This window comes from Neofelis nebulosa, chromosome 4 (genome assembly GCF_028018385.1).
Source record: "Neofelis nebulosa isolate mNeoNeb1 chromosome 4, mNeoNeb1.pri, whole genome shotgun sequence".
In the NCBI taxonomy this organism is placed as follows: Eukaryota; Metazoa; Chordata; class Mammalia; order Carnivora; family Felidae; genus Neofelis; species Neofelis nebulosa.
The window spans coordinates 155,290,376-155,312,002 of record NC_080785.1 but is presented as its reverse complement, the minus strand read 5'-3'; the positions used below and the strand labels follow the sequence as shown (position 1 = coordinate 155,312,002).

Sequence of the window (21,627 nt, the reverse complement as noted above, 5' to 3'; positions counted from 1 at the left end):
ATGTTTATAAGTCATTTGAACCAGATCTAAAATATTAAGAATCCACTATATTTGACTATGTACTTAAATTCTGTCTTAAAAATAGCGAGTACTTCTTTGCTTTTTAAATTTGATATAATTTTTCTCAGTGTCTCAGGTTTAACTCTCTTGCTCAAACCGAGTGTATCACTCTTTGGGCTGCTTATACTCCATGGCCCCACAGGTGGTGAGAAGGCCCCTGCGTGAAATAGCCCAATACCGCTATGTGTTCCTTGAATCATTTGGCTGCTTTCTATACACAGTTTGTATCATAAATACACACATCTCTCCTCTGGTCTATTATCTGTATGCCTCTCTTTAGCAATTGATTTATACCACTTTGGTTTTGTTTTTTGGGGTTTTTTTTGTAAGTTTATTTGTTTTGAGAGAGAGCACACATGAGCAGGGGAAGGGCAGAGAGGGAGAGCGAATCCCAAGCAGGCTCCACGCTCTCAGCACAGAGCCCAATGCAGGGTTCAAACCCACAAACCGACCATGACCTGAGCCGAAATCAAGAGTCGGACGCTTAACCGACTGAGCCACCCAGACACCCCCGTCCCACCTTGTAATGTGCCACTTCTGCTCTGCTTTCAGCAAGTAAAGCAGATGAATCCCTGCCTAATCTGGTGACAAGCTGGGACATCTCTTTTGGATGGTGCAGAGTCAGGTTCATTGTTCACTAGTTCTTGGCCGAGCCCTGGATGTTTGGGCCTGTCACAGCAGGTGCAGAGCAGAACGAGAGGATGAGAACCTCAGAAGTGGGAAACAATAATCACGTGAATTAAGAAATGGTTCTTTCTGAGGGAGTTACTCTCTTGCTCAAACCAAAGCCACGTTTGCCATCTTAAAATCTTCCTAGAATTGAGAGGATATGTGATGAATGAATAGAGGTGAGGTGTCAACAGAATTAAGTGAACGGCCATTTCCTAGCTTACGTAAGGAAGGGTTAGGTCTGGAACTCCCTAAAATGAATCCACGACTCAAAATGGCCCACGAGTTAAACATGTCTGGTTGAGACCATGGGAGGCAGAATGAGGAGGTATATGGCTCAAGCTAACATGCCCACCCTGTCTCCTCCGGCCCCGTCACACTGCTCTGTGGTCCATTGTGTGTCACGTGTTTGTGCATCGTGGGCATCCCACACACGGTCACGTCAGTCAAGGCTTCTGTAAGTTGGGCACGGTCTGTAGACAGGAGCAGTGGAACTGCCGGTAATTGAACTCGCAGAACTACATTTGATGTTTATATTGACCATTGTAAAAATGTTTTCCTGATAAAGATTAGAAAAGGAAAAGCTTCTTGAGAGCAAAGCCTGCCTACAGGATTCCTATGACAACTTACAAGAAGTAATGAAGTTTGAAATTGACCAACTTTCAAAAAACCTCCAAAACTGCAAAAATGAAAATGAAACTCTGAAATCAGATCTGAATGTAAGTTAAGAAAGGTATTGGTTATTGATGAATTTGTCCTGAATGTGTGATTGTTCCCTGGAGCACAGGGCAAGGCCTATTTATTGACCTCTTCCTAACTTCTGTACTGGCCCCTCGTGCCTGCCAACGTAGAAGGTACTTGATGTGTTTGTTGACTGTGCATTGCTAGTAACAATTTCTTAAAATCTAATATAACATTGTCTTTTAGAATTTGGTGGAGCTTTTTGAGGCAGAAAAAGAACGCAATAACAAATTATTATTACAATTTGAAGAAGATAAAGAAAACAGTTCTAAGTGAGTGCTATTTATCTTTTCCATTAGTTGACTAGAGTATCATTTACTATCACATTCTTTATCTTGAGTTGTTTGGGTTTTTTTTTTATTGCTGATGCCCTGTAAGGTTATTTTTTTAAAACATTCCAAAATGAATATCCGATTCTTTTGTATAAGAGGCTATGTAGAGAAACTTAATTTTTCAAAAGCATTCAGGAAGTAGCTATGCTACTTTTGAAATGAATAGCAGTTGATGGTGATCAGAACTCTGGTCCTTCTATAAATAAATCTCGGTATTTTTATAACTGGAAGGTGGGGACTGATTTTTATTTCTGTCTCTACTATTCTTTTTCTAGCTGCTCTGTTTTTCTCTTGGTCCTTTAATATGGAATGCCATTGTCCTTGCCTATCTCTCCAAGTTCTTTTCCTTGGTGATCTCTGTCAGTCTCCTGGCCTCAGCCAGCAGGATGATCATTACTGTAGTAGCAAGAGGAAGTATTTGTTTATTCAGCAGATACCTGTAGAGTTTTCAGTATGACTCGGCTTCTCTTCTAGGCCTGGGGATACGGAGGTAACTACATCTAGTGGGCATACATCTTAGCTGGGAAACAGTTAACCATTTAGTTGTTCAAACACTAGGTGATATCCAACAAGCCAGGCACTATTCTGGTAAGTGCCAGAACACTTATTTAGAGGTAAGACAGTGAACAAAATATCCCCATCCCCGTGAGTTTCACATTCTAGCACAGAGAGATAGGTAATAAACACGTGCTTATGTCAGCAAGTCCTGAGTGTGCCAAAGAAAGAGAAACTCGTAGCACAAAGATAGGTTCTCTTTGGTTTGTTGAAGAAACGGGTTTAGATCTTGACTCCTGCTGGAACGCAATGCCTGATGCCAAGCGTGTGCCAAACAAAGTTCCGTTGCCGTTCACGGAATCTCTTCTGTACAAATGCACTCACTTCCTGTTTCCATTGGATGAAGTCATGAGTAAAAAAGATCATTCTTTTCTTTCAGAGAAATATTAGAAGTTCTTGAGGTTGTGCACCAGGAGAAACAGAAAGAGATAGCCAAATGCGAGCAGCAGGTGAGTGATCTGTGCTCTTAATTCTAGCCTTTGAGGTCTGTAACTCCCGGTCCGGTGTCTGGAGAGGTGCATTATGAACAAGGTTTCAGCTCTCAGGTGTCGAAAATAGGTAGTAAAAATAGATGGGCTTTTTGGTTGGTTGTATTATTTTTGAACTCTTGTTTTTCTAACTCCTTGGAAAGCTATAATCATACTTTGTTGGTGGCCTCCTGGTGGAGACCCACAGAATCAATGCCTTTTAACCCAGCTTCTCCTTTTCAAGTGTTACCTGATGAGCACCATACAATATGAAAAGGAGATTTCAACTTCTTTTTTTTCCCCCCTATATGTGTATGTGGTTGGCTTTGGAATTTAATTCTTTTTCTAAAAATAGTTATTTTTCCCCATAGATGGCAAAAGTACAGAAACTGGAAGAGAGTTTATATGCTACCGAAAAAGTAATTCGTTCTCTGGAAAAGTCTAGAGACGCTGACAAGGTTGGTAGAGGTTGAAGCTGAATCCTCTTTATTTTCTTCATAAGTGAGGCTTTAATGTTCCCGTCCCCTGCCCGCAGGGTGACTGGTAGCTGGCATTCCTGTAGACACTTAGGCCTTGTTTGTCTTCCAAGGTTGGCAGAGAAGGGGATCTTCTATTATTATTATTATTATTATTATTATTATTATTATTAATTCTCCATGTAACTTCAAGAGGAAACTGTTCTACTACTTCTGATGGCACTGTTTCTATTTTTATTATTTTTTAATATTTTTTTTTATTTTGGGGTGGGGGTAGAGGGAGAAGGAGAGAGAGAATCTTAAGCATGCTTGATCCCAGTAACCATGAGATCATGACATGAGCTGCGGTCAAGAGACGGACGCTTAACCGACTGAGCCACCCAGGTGGCCCGCTGGTGGCACTGTTTCTAAAACCCATCCTGCCTCTCTTTACTAGGCTGCTGTTAGTGTGAGCCTTTCTGGTTGACTGAGTCCCATGATACAAACTGTCAGATTTCTGGTGTGTTGTCTTTAATTAGGATAGTAAATGAAATATGCATGTCCAAGTATAAAATCAGGTATAAATTTCTTATATGCCTACCTATAATTCATTCAGAAAAACCAAAGCAAATGATTAAATAAAATAGAGTAAGGCCATTAATATACAAGCTGATAATAATATAATGTGACGTATTTTGCTAAAACAAAATGGACTTCTCCTGTTTTCTTTCGGAGAGGTAAACTGTTGTTTACCTCAGTAATGGTCTCCTCCTTAATGTCATTGGGTGTGAAGACATTGTTTCTCTCCTCATCAGGAAGTTGTAGCTGACCTCATGAGCCAGATCCAGGAGCTGAGAACATCGGTGTGTGAAAAAACAGAAACCATAGACACCCTGAAGCAAGAACTGAAGGACATCAGTGTAAGTTCTGTAACCGACAAGATACATTTGAGCACTTCCCGGATTCTTCAAGAGTTTGACAAATGCTACACCAGAACAAAAGGATTGCTGTGGTCAAATCGGTTTGGAAATCCTAGTCAAAGCCTCAACAGGTTTCTGGATTCGCAGAACTTACAGAACTTAATATGCTGACCCCTGCGAGGCGGTGCCCGCTGCCGCCCTGCTCTGATCGTCCCGGCCTGGCCTGAGTTCAGTGCTCTGTGTGCACCGATTGGGAATTGCTGATCAGAAGCAGGCCGGTTGTAATCTGTGATAGTTAAGGGTATGTGGTGTTCCTTCGTTGCTTTGAGGAAAAACAATGACACATTTTGGTTAAGTTCAGAGACATTCCTTGTATAGCGAGTGAGTTTTTCCATTATTGGACTTTCTGGTTTCCTCAAGTAAGTATTTTCTACGAGTAACTACTTTCCCCCTCACGCGCGCACGTATCTGAGTTGAATGTTGGTGCTTCCTCCTCACCTTGGGTCAAGGTGAAGTTTTTTTGCCCACGTTGGTCATTCCTCTGCTACAAAGGGAGGTTGCTGTTCTCACGTTTGTTGCTGAAGGCAGTTTCTTGATCAAGGTGCGATAATAATTTATTAATATGGGGCGACCAGCTGGCTCAGTCGGTGAAGAGTGCGACTCTTGGTCTCTGGGTCGGCAGTTTGAGCCCCACTGTTAGGGGCAGAGATGACCAAAAAACAGTAAGAAAACCTGAGTGGTTTTTCACCGCTCCCTGTGGGACTTTTTGACTTCTCTTTATCGTTCATGCACTTATCCTTCCATTCGTTTGGCCAATAAATTGTTATTGAACTATTTGTGTTAGTCTCATCATCACCTCGGAGCTCAGACTCCCTCTTGTTATTTTAGTGAAAAAATAAGCACAGGAAAGCAGACAGCTCTTACAACTTTCTTTCTGCAGTGCAAACACAACTCTGCTTTGGCTGACAAGGAAGAGAGCAAAGTGTTGATTAAGAAACAGGAAGTGGAGATTCTGGACCTGAAAGAAGCCCTTAGACTGAGAATACTCTCTGAGGACATAGAGGTACATGTTAACACATCCTGACTCTGACTCTTTTTTGCCTTTTTCCTTGTCAATGTTTGTATGTGTATGTGTGTGTGGAGGTTATTAATGAAGAAATAGAGGGCTTTTTAAAGGGACAAGTCATAATTAGAGCCATTTTCCCATAGGGTAGTTAGGCCAGTAATAGATAACACTAAAATTGTTATACTTTATCCAGTTGACATGCATTCATTTGTGCTAACACCTGGTAAGTTCCTGTAACTGACCCTCTTCCCAAAGGGGAGCAGAGTGGCCACTGCGTTTACTTGGTGGAGTGGTAGCAGCAGGGAGCAAAGAAAGATCAGGTTAACAGGTTAACCAGCTGAGGTAGGTTTTAGCTAAAGTGGGTTTTAATTTTTCGTTGTTGGTGTAAATGTGTCTATTTTTAAATGAAGCAGTACTGGGACGCCTGGGCGGCTCAGTCAGTAGAGCGGCCAAGTCTCCATCTTGGCTCAGGTCATGATCCCAGGGTGGTGAGATTGAGCCCCGAGTCAGGCTCTGCGTTGGGCATGGAGCCTGCTTAAGATTCTCTCTCCCTCTTTCTCTGCCCCTCCCCTCCACGTGCGCAAGCTCACTCTCTCTCTCTCTCTCTCTCTCTCGCTCTCTCTCTCAATAAGTAAGTAAATAAACAAGCAAGCAAGCAGTACTGTCGCATGGCTCAAAATTCAAATTACATAAAGCAGTAGATATTCTGTCATGTATCCTTCCAGAGATTTTTTTTTTTTTTTTAATAAATGTTTATTTTTGAGACAGCGAGTGTGAATGGGGGAGGGAGAGGTAGGGGGACAGGGGATCTGAAGCAGGCTCTGCGCTCACAGCAGAGAACCCGATGTGGGGCTCGAACCCGTGAATCATGAGATCATGACCTGAGCCAAAGTTGGCCGCTTAACCAACTGAGCCACCCAGATGCCCTACTTCCAGAGACATGTTAGGCAAATCCCATATACATTTAATTTTCTTTTTCTCACACAAATGGTAACCCACCATATATACTACTCTGTGGTTGCTTTAGAAGTAAAGCTTTCTTGCTAAACTATGCTATCCATGAAAGAAACAACAAATATTTATTGAGCCCGCCTACCATTTGTCCTTGCCTGGAAGAATGACTGAAACACTGTTACTTACGTCAAAATGTGCTATCTACTTTAAGAGTTAAATGTATCTTGATCTAACAAAGGATCTGGGAGCACAGGAAAGGGAGGAGGGGAGTGACTGTGCCAAAATCGCAGAGCACTTCCCAAAGGAGATAGTATTTGCACAAGGCTTCGCTAGGGAGGGGGCTGTGGGTGTTGGTGGGGCCTGTCCGGCTGTGGGGGGGAGAGCTGAGGTGGAGACGGATGGAGTCTGTGTCACGGAGCGTCTCCAAGAGTGTCGGCTGCATAGACTTCAAGCCCAGGCCAAAGGCGAAAAGGCCAGAGCCCAGAAGTGGTGGTGGGAATATTGGCAAGCTAGAACTGAGCAGTGCTTTAGAAGTTCAGCAGGCAGTTGCGGGGTCCGCAGGACGTGTGCCGTGGCAACAGCAAGCAGAGTGCGTGCCGAGGGCTCTAGCCACAGTGACCGAAGACGGTTCTTTGTACGTCTGAGATGGAGAAATAACGGCCTGGGGAAAGTTGGTGAAACACACGGTGTATGCGCTAGTTTTGAGCTTTAGAACCTGTGGGGATAGATCTCCAAGGCAGATTTACCCAGGAGTCTGTATTTCTAGCCTCCTGTATGCCAGAAAGGACTTGAAGCTAACACACCTGCAGTGCAAGGAGATGAAAATAGACAAGGACAGTCCAGGCCGCAGGAGCACAAGACAAGAGTAAAAAGCTGTTAGGGCACAGACTGCGGAGCTGGCTGCTTTGGAGTCTGAGTCCTGGCGGTGTGACGCTTTGAAAGTTACACTTGTCTCTGCCTCATTCGTCACGTCTCTGGAGCAGAGATAACACTGCCGCCTAGTGCCTAAGAGGAGGTGAAATGAGGTGACACATGGAAAGGGCTTGGGAACTGACTGGCAGCTTGTGAGTTGCTCAGTCCGTGGGAGCTGGCGGTATTTTTAGGAGGTGAGTTGGAAAGTTTGTACACAGTGTCAACTGTACTTCAATTAAAAAAAAAAAAAAAAGAAATTTAGGGGTGCCTGGGTGGCTCAGTCAGTTAAGCATCTGACTCTTGATCTTGGCTCAGGTCATGATCTCACAGTTTGTGAGATTGAGCCCCACGTCGGGCTCCACACTAACAGTGCAGAGCCTGCTTCAGATTCTCTCTCTCCTTCTCTCTCTCTCTGTCCGTCCCCCCACTCCTCTCAAAATAAATAAATAAACATTAAAAAAAAAAAAAAGAAAGTGGAAAGTAGCACACAAAAGTCACACCCTAAGGTCTTGTACAAGTATAAAATGGGGACTAAATCTTCAGTTCCACACTGCCTGTTGCCCAAGTGTGGAGGGAAGCCTGGCTGTTTGAGTGGGAGTGGCTAATGATGGGAGCTCAGTACAATTCACCTCCAGGCTCTTCCTTACTCCCTTTGTCTCCTGTGTCTTTCTTGTTCTTCTCTTAAAAAACGTGTGACAGTGCATATTGAAGTATCTTAGATTCGAGGGGAATCATCCCACAGTCACTTCACGTTCCCCCTTTTACTAATCACCTGGCTTCCTCAGCTAAAGTATTTACAACTGATGACAAAGGGGTCCTTGCCTTAATCCATAGAAGAGCTTTTAGGTCAGAATACTCAAGAAAGGACAGACACACCCTGGTGGTGAATGGATACAGGAAGGTGCATGAGCAGCTCCCCCAGGAAGAAGATAGTGGCCTAGAAACCTTGCTAAAAGAAATGCAAAATTAAGCACAAAGCTACCTTTTGATCTTACAGCTAGTAAATATTAAGATATGCAGAGAAGGGTGATTACTGACACTTGTGATGAAGTTTAAGTTCAGCCTTTGGGGAGGTGGTCTAGTAATACACAGCCTTAATTTTTTTGCATATGCTTTGAGTTTGCACTTTTTAGAAATTAGCCTAAAGAAATAATCTAGTAGGGAGGCGCCTGGGTGGCTCAGTTGGTTAAGCATCTGGCTTCTGCTCAGGTCACGATCTCACGGTTCATGAGTTCGAGCCCCATGCCAGGCTCTGTGCTGACAGCTCGGAGCCTGGAACCTGCTTCGGATTCTGTGTCTCCCTCTCTCTCTGCTCCTCCCCCGCTCACGCGTGCGCGCTCTCTCTCTCTCTCTCAAATATAAATAAATGTTAAAAAATAATTTTTAAAAAAGAAAGAATCTAGGTATTCTCTAGGTATGAGAATATAATGCATATGATAGTGAAAAATTCAAATCAGCCAAAGTATTCAGTGATGGGCTAAATTGTGGTGCATACTTAAGATGAACTCAAGCCCGCCCAATGAAAAATGATGTGATAAAAGAATGAATATGTGGAAAAGTGTTTGTGATACATCAAGTATGTGTGTGTGTGTGCATGTATGCCTGATGTATTACAAACATTTTCCACATACTTTTATATCCTATCATTTATATATGTACGTACATTTTTTTAGGTGATACACATATTAATATATATCACATATACCTGTTATATGCAGTATTATACATGTTAACATATTTATAGTGATAAATATGTATACGTACATATATACATGCACATTTGGAAAGTTAGAGTGAGCAGATTCTGCTCTAACTTGATAGGGATTACATGCTGTGTACACAGGAATTATGTATGCAACCCACAGGACTTCTAATTCTCTCTGCCACTTTCCATCAAGCTACTCCTCTGAAACTCTGATGGCCTATGACAATGTATCACTACCTGGTGACTGCCCAGCCCCTCCCCAGCTGGCTGAGGGGTACCCATCTTTATAGCTATTTACCTTCTAATGTGTAAAAGACTAGAGTCAATTGGTCAGACAGCAGGTAAGCTAGGGACCTGTTTCTGGAGTCCTCATACGGAAAGAGTGATCGATCAGCTTTGAGATCCTGGGGGGTCAGAGGAAATGTTCAGTATTAAGCAAAAGGGGTGGAATGCACTGGAACCCCAATTGGGATACCTGTAGGAATTTCCTGTAATGTTTCTCTTTAGACCTGTTCTTAAATGGGGTGACTGGGTGGCTCAGTCAGGTAAGCGTCCGACTTCGGCTCAGGTCATGATCTCACGGTTTGTGAGTTTGAGCCCCGCGTCGGGCTCTGTGCTGACAGCTCAGAGCCTGGAGCCTGCTTTGGATTCTGTGTCTCCCTTTCTCTCTGTCCTTCTCCCTCTTGTACTGTCTCTCTTTGTCTCTCAAAAAATGAGTAAATGTTAAAAATAAATAAATAAACAAACAAACTGCTTGTTTGCTTTGGACTGGATTAGCACATGAGCAAAAAAAAAAAAGTTAAAAGTTCTTATTTAAGACTTTTTAACCTTTTGCAATTTGCACATACTAGTGATTTGCAAATCCTTAGTGGAGTATACAATTATGAAAGCAATCTTTCTTTGCGGGGATCATCCCGACAGAGGGATATGCTCTGCGAGGACCTGGCTCATGCCACCGAGCAACTGAACAAGCTCACCGAGGCCTCGAAGAAGCACTCAGAGCTGCTGCAGTCTGCCCAGGAGGAGATGGCCAAGAAGGAGGCCCTGATCCAAGAACTTCAGCACGAGGTGAGGTCCAGTGCCGCGGCTCATTCTCTCTGTATACAGCAAGGTGGGCCAACAGGGCACTTAGGTGGTCAGGCTGCGCCGTGGGCTCTGAACAACTTGGTTGCTCACGTGTGTTCCAACTTGCTCGGCTGCCTCTCTGCCCACCCTCGGCCCCCTGACACGCGCCAGCAAGTTCTAACCTCTGGGGCAAGGTTATGGCTGACTTGTATCCTCCTTTTGGCTGCTGTTTTACATTTTATTTTCCTCAAACGACCCTTTGATTAACAGCGAAGCTTTAAAAAGTTGTTTTTAGGAGCACCCAGGTGGCTCTGTCAGTTAAGCGTCCGACTCTTGATCTTGGTTCAGGTCGTGATCTCACGAGTGTTAGATTGAGCTCCGCATCGGATTCCGTGCTGAGTGTGGAGCCTGCTTCAGATTCTCCCTCTCCCTCTCTCTCTGCCCTTCCTCCGCTCATGCTGTCTTTTCCTCTCAAAATAAGTAAACATTAAAAATGTTTTTTAAAAAAAGTGTAAATAAGTCTGTGGGAGAGAGGGAGAGGGGAGGGTTGTAGCAGCAACCAGCGTTAACGGATGTGAACGGCAGCCGCAGGGCCGACAGCTACGGACTGTGAGCATTGCCGTGGTTTGGCTTGGTTTTAACACCTTACTGCTTTTCAAGCAGTATTTAATGAAAGCCTAAGAAAATCATGTGAAAAGTCTGTATCCTCACACCTTGGGAAATTTGTCTGTTCTGACCGGACCATGTGCCCAGCTCTAACTTGCCACCTTCATCTGTTCGATTTTCTCAGCTAAACCAGAAGAAAGAGGAAATAGAACAGAAAAAGAATGAATATAACTTCAAAGTGAGACAGCTCGAACACGTAATGGATTCTGCTGCCGAGCATCCCCAGGTACCTGTGCTCTGGGGACATGGAACGGTTTCATGAGGGATTGCAAGTGTGGGCATTACTAGGACTGTAGCTTTGTGTTTTTATAGAAAGAGATTTTCGCCAGTACCTTTTCTGCTCTTTACTTGATAAAAAGGTACTGGTGTTTTATTTGTTTCACTTGCACAGGAATTAGAATGACAGGCTGAATAGCTAAGTGTTTTCATTTGAAATGAAATCTTTATAAAATATCACTTAATCAGGTGTTTGCATGGAATTTGATTTTATTTTAGAGCCCTAGAACACCACCTCACTTTCAAACACACTTGGCAAAACTCCTAGAAACCCAAGAACAAGAGATAGAAGACGGAAGAGCGTCTAAGGTTTCTTTGCAACACCTTGTCGCAAAGCTAAACGAAGACCGAGAAGTCAAAAATGCTGAAATCCTCAGAATGAAGGTAACTGGATCATCTTTTTCAAAAAAAGTCTTTTCAAATAAACAGTATCCAGAATCAACAAAAGAAACAGTATCTTTCATGGTTACTGAGGGTACAAAATTCAACAGGCACAGAACTAAATAAAGGGCACGCAGAAAAGCCTTCCTCTCCCCGCCGACTGCAGACTACCTGGCTGACGGTCCCTGGAGGCTCTCACGGTAGCCACGTTTCCATATAACCAAGTCTGCAGCCGTCATCTCCCTGTTTCTACGATGCTGTCAAACACAGGCTGTGCCAGCTACTCTGATCACGGTGCCGCCTGACTTACATCCTTGCCAGGTTCATAGCTAAATACGCTGTCTTGCTACAGTTGTAAATTTGTATTTTTCTCATTAAGAATAAGATGGAGGGGCACCTGGGTGGCTCAGTCGGTTGAGCGTCCGACTTCAGCACAGGTCGTGATCTCACGGTCCGCGAGTTCAAGCCCCGCGTCGGGCTCTGTGCTCACAGCTGGGAGCCTGGAGCCTGCTTTGGACTCTGCGTCTCTCTCTCTCTCTGACCCTCCCCTGTTCATGCTCTGTCTCTCTCTGTCTCAAAAGTAAATAAACATTAAAAAAAACTTAAAAAGAAAAAAGAGTAAGATGGAGCACGTTTTGTTTCTCTGACCTCTATCCTTCGCCCGTCTTGCTATCATTGGACTTTCCCTTAACAATTTGTAGGCATTCTCTGTATATTCTAGAGATTCGCTTTTGTCTCAGGTAGTTAATAATCTCCTCTTGTTTGCCATTCCTTTAAACTTCTGTTTTACTTTTTTTTACTCAGGGACTTGGGGTTATGGTTATTCTGCACAGGGAGAGTGTGTTTCGAGGAATATCGAGGAGAGGGAGGTGTGTGGTGTGGAGGTGTGGACGGGTGTGGGTGGAGTAGATAGGATGCTTCACAGAAGATCGCATTTAGGCTGTGAGGCCTTGGCTCTGGAGCGAGGTTTTGTTCAGGAACAGAATTAGCTTCCTGTAACCAAGTGATGTGAAGTATACAAAGATAGTCTCTCAAGCTTTGTTCCTCGTGGAGGGGATCACTCCTTGCCTTTTTAATTAGGGCAGCTCTCAATCTGCCAAGGAATGTGGCTGTTACCCAGATTGGCATGATTTTAGTACTCAGAGGAAATTGGGTCAGCTTAAAAGAAATCAGACAATGGACAAGGAGAAGTAAATGGAAAAGGACACCCCTTGCAGACAAGCATTTATTTCTTCTGGATGGTTATGCCCGTGATTTTCAAATTAGAGCTCACTTGAGGATTTTGAGCAATGGCTGTGGCACATCAGATGCACACCGTGTACAGCATTGTTCCATCCATTATGCTGTGCTCACCACAAGTGTAGTTACCACCTGTCACTATACAACGTTTTTACAGTATTACTGACTCTATTCCCTCTATCAGTTTTGTTTTTAATTAGAATTTATTAAATAGAATCAGGGGCGCCTGGGTGGCGCAGTCGGTTAAGCGTCCGACTTCAGCCAGGTCACGATCTCGCGGTCCGTGAGTTCGAGCCCCGCGTCGGGCTCTGGGCTGATGGCTCGGAGCCTGGAGCCTGTTTCCGATTCTGTGTCTCCCTCTCTCTCTGCCCCTCCCCCGTTCATGCTCTGTCTCTCTCTGTCCCAAAAATAAATAAAAAACGTTGAAAAAAAAAATTTATAAATAGAATCAAATAGAACGTTTATCAAAGTATGGACTTTTGGCCGTCATTTTTCATAAAGGCATTTTAATGAATTGTGTGCTATTGATAAGAGACTATGTTTAACACCCTGTGGGTGTGAAAATCCCCAAAAGCTTGTCGTGGTCTACTTGTTATCCAGCGACACCCAGTGCAGTGTTCCGTGCATAGGAAGGGGCTAAAAAGATGAATATGTGTCTCATTTGTGGCCTTGGGGAGCAAAATAACACCTACTACAATGTGTCTTCTAAAAAGACATGATTTGCTGTCTTCTTAGGAGCAGTTGTGTGAAATGGAAAACCTCCGCCTGGAAGCTGAGCAGCTAAGAGAAAGGAACTGGCTGCTGCAAAGTCAGCTGGATGATCTTGAAAGGGAAAAACACAAGAGGTGAGAAAGAGCCACCAGAACTCTGTGGGCTAAATCTTGGCCTGCCCGTGTACAGTTGGGTAAAAGCGGTTGAAATTGGTTTCACGGCATGCGCAGCGTTCACCCCCAGTCCAGGGGGTGCTCTGTCAGTTGCTTTGGAGTCAGGTCTGATGAGGGGGTCCCTTTTTTGAGTGGGAGAATAGGCCTTCATGGTATCACCTACTCTGTTAACCTTCGCATTGTTGTAGAGCTATTGAAATGAATTTGAAACCTGTGAAAAATTTGAACCAAACTGTCTACTTCTATTTTAAGAAAAGGGGGTTGGGGTGGGGAAGCAACAGAGAAGGTTCAAGAGGGCCAGCAGAAAAAGGGAGGATTTCCTACCAGTTTCTTTGGCTTCGTGACTCGTGGTCCAGGGAATGCTCCTGCGCAGGAAGGAGCTTTACTGAGGAGCATTCCCTTGGGTTTGGGTATCTCTGTGCAGGTGGTTTGCCTTTAGCCAAGGCGCTTTCTAGTTGTATTTGCTAGTGACAGGGCAGTATGTCCCAGGCAGCTAGGCTTTGTCCTATCGCTGACACTTGAAAGTCCTATGACTTTGGGCACAGTTTTTGACTTCTAGTGACTTAGTTTCCTTAGCCATAAAATGAGGAAAATGATAGCTCTCTCACAAGGTGTTTTAAACACCAAAAATAACATGTATAAAGTGCTGGTTACAGTGGTTGGCAGAAGGGAGTCAGTCAATAAGTGGCAGATATTAGGTATACAAGGCGGAATTATGATCCTGCCCTTCTGTGAACTTTTCTGAGTGAGGGCTTAGAGATGAGGGTGACCAGGAAAATCGTATAGCAAGTGGAAGTGAAGCAGAGAGAGGTCTCCATTTGGGATGAAGGCCCTTACTGAATTCAGCTTCCCAGATGAGGGGTGCCTGCTGTTCCTGCTGCTGCCAGCAGGTCTCGGGCAGACACTCTCCCCTCCTGCAGTTCCCCTTCCCTGCCCGGAAGTGGGCCTGAGATGCTCTGTCCAAAACCTGACGGAGACAACAGATACTGGAAGACGGTAGTGGTGGCTGTGCTGACGGTCCTTTCCTAAATGCTTCAGGTTTCAGTGAGCACCGGACATGCTCATTTTAGTAGCGCCCCTCTCGGGGATTTCACTTCCCTTTCCAGGTGATTCCAATGCAGGTAGTCCGCAGCCTGGCCACATGCTCCCGCCCCTCCCCTCCCCCCGCCCCCAATAAAGAAGAACATTGTACTTGGTACATTGTCTTTTATCAAGAGCTAGTTTGAGCATGGAAGATAGAATGTTCCTAGCCCATTTATAAAATCGCAGGTAAAAAAGACTTTATTTCGGGGCGCCTGGGTGGCTCAGTCGGTTAAGCGTCCAACTTCGGCTCAGGTCACGATCTCGCAGTTTGTGAGTTCAAGCCCCACGTCGGGCTCTGTGCTAACAGCTCAGAGCCTGGAGCCTGCTTCAGATTCCGTGTCTCCTCCTATTTCTGCCCCCCACATGCTCATGCTCTGTCTCTCTCTGTCTCTCAAATAAATAAATGTTAAAAAAAAATTAAAAAAAAAAACACACTTTATTTCATAGCCACATGTCCCTTATGAGGAGCCATACATAACCTCCTTCCTGAAAGATTAGAATGGGAGAAAACTGACTCTGGGGTCGGATCCAGCCCACAGCGCGTTTGGTAAAGACAGTTTTATTGGATCATAGTCACGCTGTTTCATCTCAATACTGCTGTGGCTCCTTTTGCATTTACAGCAGCCACGTGGAATAGTTGTGTCAGAGACCTCACAGCTCCCAAAGCCTAGAACATTTTGTCTGGCCCTGGACAGGAAAAAGTTTACCCACTTTTAGAGTAGAGCATAGAAAACACTTCCCTAATGATTCCGGGCGTTTTCCTCACTGAGGTCTCATTACCGTTTCTGTCTAGGCTGCCAGGTTCATTAAATGAAAGAAACTACTGGAGCTTCTGCTTTCTTTCAAGAAACGATCTTTTCCTCATCAGTGAGAAAGATTTCTAGAGGAGCCTGTGGCATTCAGGCAGCTTCTCCTTGGGGGATGTCCCCCTGGTCTAGGAGCTGCCCACAGACACTCAATTTAATGATCCTGCCCTGGTCAAGCTTACAGGGAATGAACTCACATTAATCAAATTCACATGATACTGATACATCGTCCAGAATGTAATTTTCTTTATATAGAGGAGCATTCCTTTTCCGTCAAGAGATTTATGTTTGGTGCTCAGGGAATCCCCTTCCTGGTGTCAGCATACATGGGATGCCAGAGTGTCATCAGAAAATTGCCAGCTGACCATGAAATCCAAGCAAATGCAGTGTTGGGGCTCCAATGTGCCAGGCCGGCCCAAGGTACCCTCCCCATACCCAGAGATGCCCCCTCCCAGCTGATCACCAGACTTCTGGACCACCCATCTCTCAGCCCCTTTTGCTCACATTTGAGCTTCATAAGATACCATTCTTGGCTAAATTTCTATTTGACTTTCAGCCAAGCCTTGATTAGATTCCCTAGCTCTGTGCACCTCATTTTTTATGAGGGGCATCCTGAATTCATGGGAGGTGCCTTATTTCATCCCCATATATCAGTCACATTTGTGAACTGTGCTAACTTGGCCCAATCACCAGAGTTAGCTTTTCGTTGCAGAATTTGGCATTGCTGCATACAATAGATATGAAATTGCTACTCGAATATGCTTAACAGTGTGTCCCCTTCCTCCCTTTCTCATCTATGCAGCCAACAGAATAATCCAGGTCATCAACAACTGAAGAATGAACAAGAAGAAATGATCAAAGAAAGACTTGCTAAGGTACAATTTTTTTTTTTTTTTTTTACATAATAGTTGTTTTTCTTGTCCAAGAAATGCTTTTATACTTAGCATTTGTGGTTATATGTTTTTTAGAAACCATTTTTACTTTTGAAACTTGTTTTTTCTGTATTCCCACTGTTAAGATTGATACTTACCATCAGTTTTTAGACCTCACTGATAATCGAGAGCGAATTTGTCTTCATGTGTTTCCACGGTTAGTCTGCTGCTCGGTTGTCTGCACACAGTTTTGCATTTAGAATAGAAGGAAGTTTGGGGCATCTTTGTGAGGCCTCCCAGGGCACAGTTCATGAAGTCTGAGAGACATGTACTCCCTTTATGGGTGCACAGTTGGGATATTAGAAAAAGATGTTGGTTTAATTTCATTATCGTGAGGGAGATGAACTGCTTACTTTCAGTCTTTTTCTTAGCAACAGTAAAAACTTAAGCCATCTTTTTTTTTTTTTTTTATCTTATTACAGAATAAATTAGTTGAAGAGATGCTGAAAATGAAAGCAGAGTAAGTACACTCTTTCATAATTGAAGTTCTTTTTGGTCTTCTCTTTCTTCTCTCAGGGAGGAAATACTTCCTGTATCCACAAGGTAGGTGACTGCTTGCCTTCTGTAGTATGTGGACACGACACAGCAGGTGTTTTCCTAAACACCACTTGCTCATGGGGCTCCTCACGTGAAGCCATTCCAAACATTCTTAAAGAAGTAAGTGTCACGGAAGGCTTCGTTTCTCTTGAGTAGTTGATGAATTTTCTCCTCGTGGATGGTGAGAACAGTATAACTGACCTGGTTACTCTTTCACGCCATCTGGTTTCCTCTGATTTAAAACCTTGAGGCCCGGGGCGCCTGGGTGGCTCAGTCGGTTAAGCGGCCGACTTCGGCTCAGGTCATGATCTCACAGTCCGTGAGTTCGAGCCCCACACTAGGCTCTGTAGTGACAGCTCGGAGCCTGGAGCCTGTTTCAGATTCTGTGTCTCCCTCTCTGACCCTCCCCCGTTCATGCTCTGTCTCTCTCTCTGTCTCAAAAATAAACAAACATTAAAAAAAAAAAAATAATTAAAAATAAATAAATAAATAAATAAATAAATGTCCGACTTCAGTTCATGATCTCGTGGTTCGTGGGTTTGAGCCCCACGTTGGGCTCTGTGCTGACAGCTCAGAGCCTGGAGCCTGCTTTGGATTCTGTGTCTCCCTCTCTCTCTGCCCCTCCCCTACTCTCTCTCACTTGCTCGCTCTCGAAAATGAATAAACATTAAAAAAAAATTTTTTTTAAATTAAAAAATAAAACCTTGAGGCCCCCTGAGACCCACAGATCAATACTCCTGATTTCTTCTTGTCTTGACTTTGGGTCTCTTTACATGTGTTCTGTAAACAGGATTTTTAGTTTATTCATACAGTTTTCATATTTATGTAATCTTATAAACTGCCTCATTCTTTTTTTTTTTCTTATTTATTTATTTTGTGGGGGGAGAGTGCAAGCGAGGGAGGGGCAGAGAGAGGGGGACAGAGGATCCAAAGTGGACTCTGCGCTGACAGGCTGACAGCAGTGAGCCTGATGTGGGGCTTGAACTCACAAACTACAAGATCATGACCTGAGCTGAGTCGGACGCTCAACCGACTGAGCCACCCAGGGGCCCCATAAACTGCTTCATTTTTTTGATGAACAAGATATACTGTATTTTCTGTCAAGTTCAAAATAAGTATACTGGTTGGTGTTAAATAAAATGGTAAAACATTAGAAAGGTAGTGTACCCTGAATAGATATTCATCTGGAACAGAGGTCCTCAAACATTTTCACTGGTTATATATACCTCTTAAGAGATTTTTGGAACACCATATACCCTCTTGCACATTTTTGAGTTGATTTCATTGAAATCATTGAAATTTTTCATTGAAAGGATGGAAGTTCCCTCATACTGAAAATAGTGCCATTTAGGAATAAAGATCTTGGCATCAGGATGGCCAAGTGGTCTAAGGCACCAGCCTCAAGCTCCTGCTTCTTCTGGTCTCCACATGGAGGTGTGGGCTCGAATCCCACTTCTGACATGTCTCCATTTTTGTTCCAGCCATTGTCCTATCAAAAGTCTCACCTTGAACTGGCCGTAGAATTAAAGCTCTGGTGGTGTTCTTTTAAACGTATCCAACTGACTTGCTACTTTCTATCCATTTAGCAACACGGGAATAAATCCCCTGAACTTAAAATTGTACATTGTTCCTTTTCCTTTCAGACTGAGTTTCCGTTCCATACCTACACAGAATTATATCCTAATTTAACATATTGTTTGGAAAATTTTTTGTACCCTTGGCAACAAAAATATTTATATAAGTGGGAAATAATTTGTAAGTGTTTTTTATTCATATGGCTCTAGTGCTGTCTTTTTTCCGGTTTGAGGATTCATTACAATTATTACTCACAGTGTCCTAAATTTATTATAAGTTTTTATAAATAATTAGTATACCTGGTAAAATTTCACTGGAAATGCATATCCCAGTGCATTTCATTTTAGTGCTCTTGCTTCAATTAGCTCATTTTTCTGTTATACTTAATTCTGGAATGAGACCATATTCAGTATCAATTCTATTCCTACTTTCTGTTTTTACAACTATATGCGCTGAGAAATCTTATTCACATAGTAAGTAAATGACAACAGAAGACATTTTGTTAGAATCCTGTCATACAATTAATTATTTGAGCTCCAAGTTAGTACATCAAAGATTACATAATCTGTCATCAAAAATTCTTTTTAGTGATCAGCTGACAAAAACTACCTATCTTGTGAAAGATTTGTTACCCAGTCATCTGTTTCATAGCATCAAAGAGTGTAGATGTGGAACAGAGCTCGTTTCATACTTGGATCATACATACAGTTCAGGGACTGGCTCCCAGACTGTTGTAGAGCTAGGATAGAAATACTGATCACTTACAGGATCTATGAGAATCCAGCTGTATAGTGTGGAGAATTGTGGCTATTTAAAATTTTTTTTTTTCAACGTTTTTTATTTATTTTGGGGACAGAGAGAGACAGAGCATGAACGGGGGAGGGGCAGAGAGAGAGGGAGACACAGAATCGGAAGCAGGCTCCAGGCTCCGAGCCATCAGCCCAGAGCCTGACGCGGGGCTCGAACTCACGGACTGCGAGATCGTGACCTGGCTGAAGTCGGACGCTTAACTGACTGCGCCACCCAGGCGCCCCTTTTTTTTTTTTAATTTTTTTTTTCAACGTTTTTTATTTATTTTTGGGACAGAGAGAGACAGAGCATGAACGGGGGAGGGGCAGAGAGAGAGGGAGACACAGAATCGGAAGCAGGCTCCAGGCTCCGAGCCAGAATTGTGGCTATTTTAGAAATAATGTCCATTTTAGACCTTCTAGCAAAAAGAATAAAAGCTGTGTAAGTTGGCACGTGATTTATTTCATAATCTAGTGACCAAGAGTCTCGAGTGATACATTGTCTCTAGAAGATACTGTGTGCGAGAGAAGCATGCACTAGAAAATGGCACACCCAGTTTTATCGGTCCCAACCCACAGCAGTGATTTTTACCATAATGTTATTATCTATTTGTGTATGTGAGGCTCCTTTAAAAAGCTATAAGGAAACCAATTCCCAGCTAACAGTGGTGTAGGCACGAGATGTTTAGTTTCATACCACAAGCAGTCTGGAGGTGCATTGACTCAATAATGCCATCAGGGACCCATACCCTTACCATTCTTTTGCTTTTGGCACCCTTGCTTGTGGCCTCTTTGCCACGAGATGGCTGCCATAGCCCCAGATGTCATAAACAAGAGGATCCCGGCTTATGGTGAGGTGGGTTCAAAAGGGCTTTCTTTTGTCAGGGGAAAAGCTCCTAGTAGCTCCCAAGAATCAGCCTGTGCTTCGTGGACAGAATTAACACTTCCAGCAAGCTGAGGAAACCGGTACCTGGCAGTGGGGTGGAGAGATCCATGCTTAGTTTAGACCAGTTACTTTTTTTTACCAACCCTTGGGAACTGGATGTGCTTCTCCTTTTTTTTTTCCCTTTTTCCCCACATAAAGTGAGTTCTTTTTTTTTTTTTTAATTTTTTTTTTTTTAACGTTTATTTATTTTTGAGACAGAGAGAGACAGAGCATGAATGGGGGAGGGTCAGAGAGAGGGAGACACAGAATCTGAAACAGGCTCCAGGCTCCGAGCTGTCAGCACAGAGCCCGACGTGGGGCTCAAACTCACGGACCGTGAGATCATGACCTGAGCCGAAGTTGGCCGCTTAACCGACTGAGCCACCCAGGCGCCCTAAAGTGAGTTCTTATAAGCAAGGAAGTAAGGGAATGGCCCCTTGGGTAAGCAGCAGGGTCTGCCATGCCTCAGAACCTTTTCATCAAACTGGAGCAAAATACACAAGACAAATGGAGAACAGCTCCAAGTGAACTGGGGGAAAGGTCCGTGCCCTCCGCCCCCTGCTATTCTTCTGAGGTTTCACGGAGTGTAGTCTGAAAACACTGCTCCTGAAATTAGTTGGCCTTAAGTGGTATATTAAATTCTGAGAGTATTATGTCATTAAATAATCTTTCTATTCCATATGCATAAAAATACAATAAGAAGTCTTTGTTTCTTTTGGGAAGCCTCTAGGATTCACACAATTTTATTAAAACAGTGAAATTCTATAGAACTCCATGATAACTTTGTTCCTCATGTTCCTTTTCAAAAGTGTATAAATTCTAAATAGCACATCCTTGAAGAAATGACTAAGGTCCCATGGTCTGAGAACCAGTTTTTGGAATCAGAAATAATTAAGATAGGGGCGCCTAGGTGGCTCAGTCAGTTAAGCGTCCGACTTCAGCTCGGTCATGATCTCCAGTTTGTGAGTTCGAGCCCTGTGTTGGGCTCTGTGCTGACAGCTCAGATTCTGTGTCTCCCTGTCTCTCTGCCCCTTCGCTGCTTGTGCTCTCTCAAAAATGCATAAACATTAAAAAAAAATGATTAATATATGGAGCCTTGAATAAACGATGCAGACCGTCATAATACTTAAATTACATTTGCTCCAGATGGGCTGAATCCAAAAGTTTACCTTTTAAATTTTCATTATTTAAGAAATAGTTTGAGGAGTTTTCCAAAATGAAAGTCTTTGGTAAAGTAACAACAACAAAGCCTATCTGCAGCCCTCGCTATCTCCCTAGGCTGTCAGTAGGGGAGGGCTGAATAATTTGTGACACTTTCAAATCAAAATTCTGGGCTTGGGTGAAAAATGTCTAATTTGAATACTGTTGTAATTATGTTCCTTTGGAATACCACAAAGTGATATTTGTTGCTACAGCCTAGAGGAAGTCCAGAGTGCCCTTCAGAACAAAGAAATGGACTGCCTTAGAATGGCTGAGGAAGTTGACCGGACCAGAACTTTGGAATCCAAAGCATTCCAAGAAAAGGAACAACTGAGATCAAAGCTGGAAGAGTTGTATGAAGAAAAGGAGAGAATATTCCAGGTGCATTTGTGTGTTGGTTTTTTGCATATAGTTAGGACACGTGTAGGATCACG

The 21,627-nt window shown here is 43.4% G+C and overlaps 1 protein-coding gene across 5 annotated transcripts in view; it reads left to right on the top strand.

The window, feature by feature from the left end:
* KIF15 (kinesin family member 15) overlaps positions 1–21,627 on the top strand; it is an 80,282-nt gene that overhangs the window by 57,444 nt on the left and 1,211 nt on the right. The window contains exons 21-33 of one of the 5 annotated variants that reach the window (XM_058727277.1): positions 1,298–1,448; positions 1,657–1,742; positions 2,737–2,806; positions 3,196–3,282; positions 4,095–4,199; positions 5,140–5,262; positions 9,758–9,904; positions 10,692–10,793; positions 11,063–11,227; positions 13,199–13,308; positions 16,039–16,111; positions 16,591–16,628; positions 21,409–21,574. In XM_058727277.1, coding sequence (XP_058583260.1) covers positions 1,298–1,448; positions 1,657–1,742; positions 2,737–2,806; positions 3,196–3,282; positions 4,095–4,199; positions 5,140–5,262; positions 9,758–9,904; positions 10,692–10,793; positions 11,063–11,227; positions 13,199–13,308; positions 16,039–16,111; positions 16,591–16,628; positions 21,409–21,574 — 1,423 coding nt within the window. The other 4 variants (XM_058727279.1, XM_058727278.1, XM_058727280.1 and 1 more) reach the window with 4 other exon arrangements.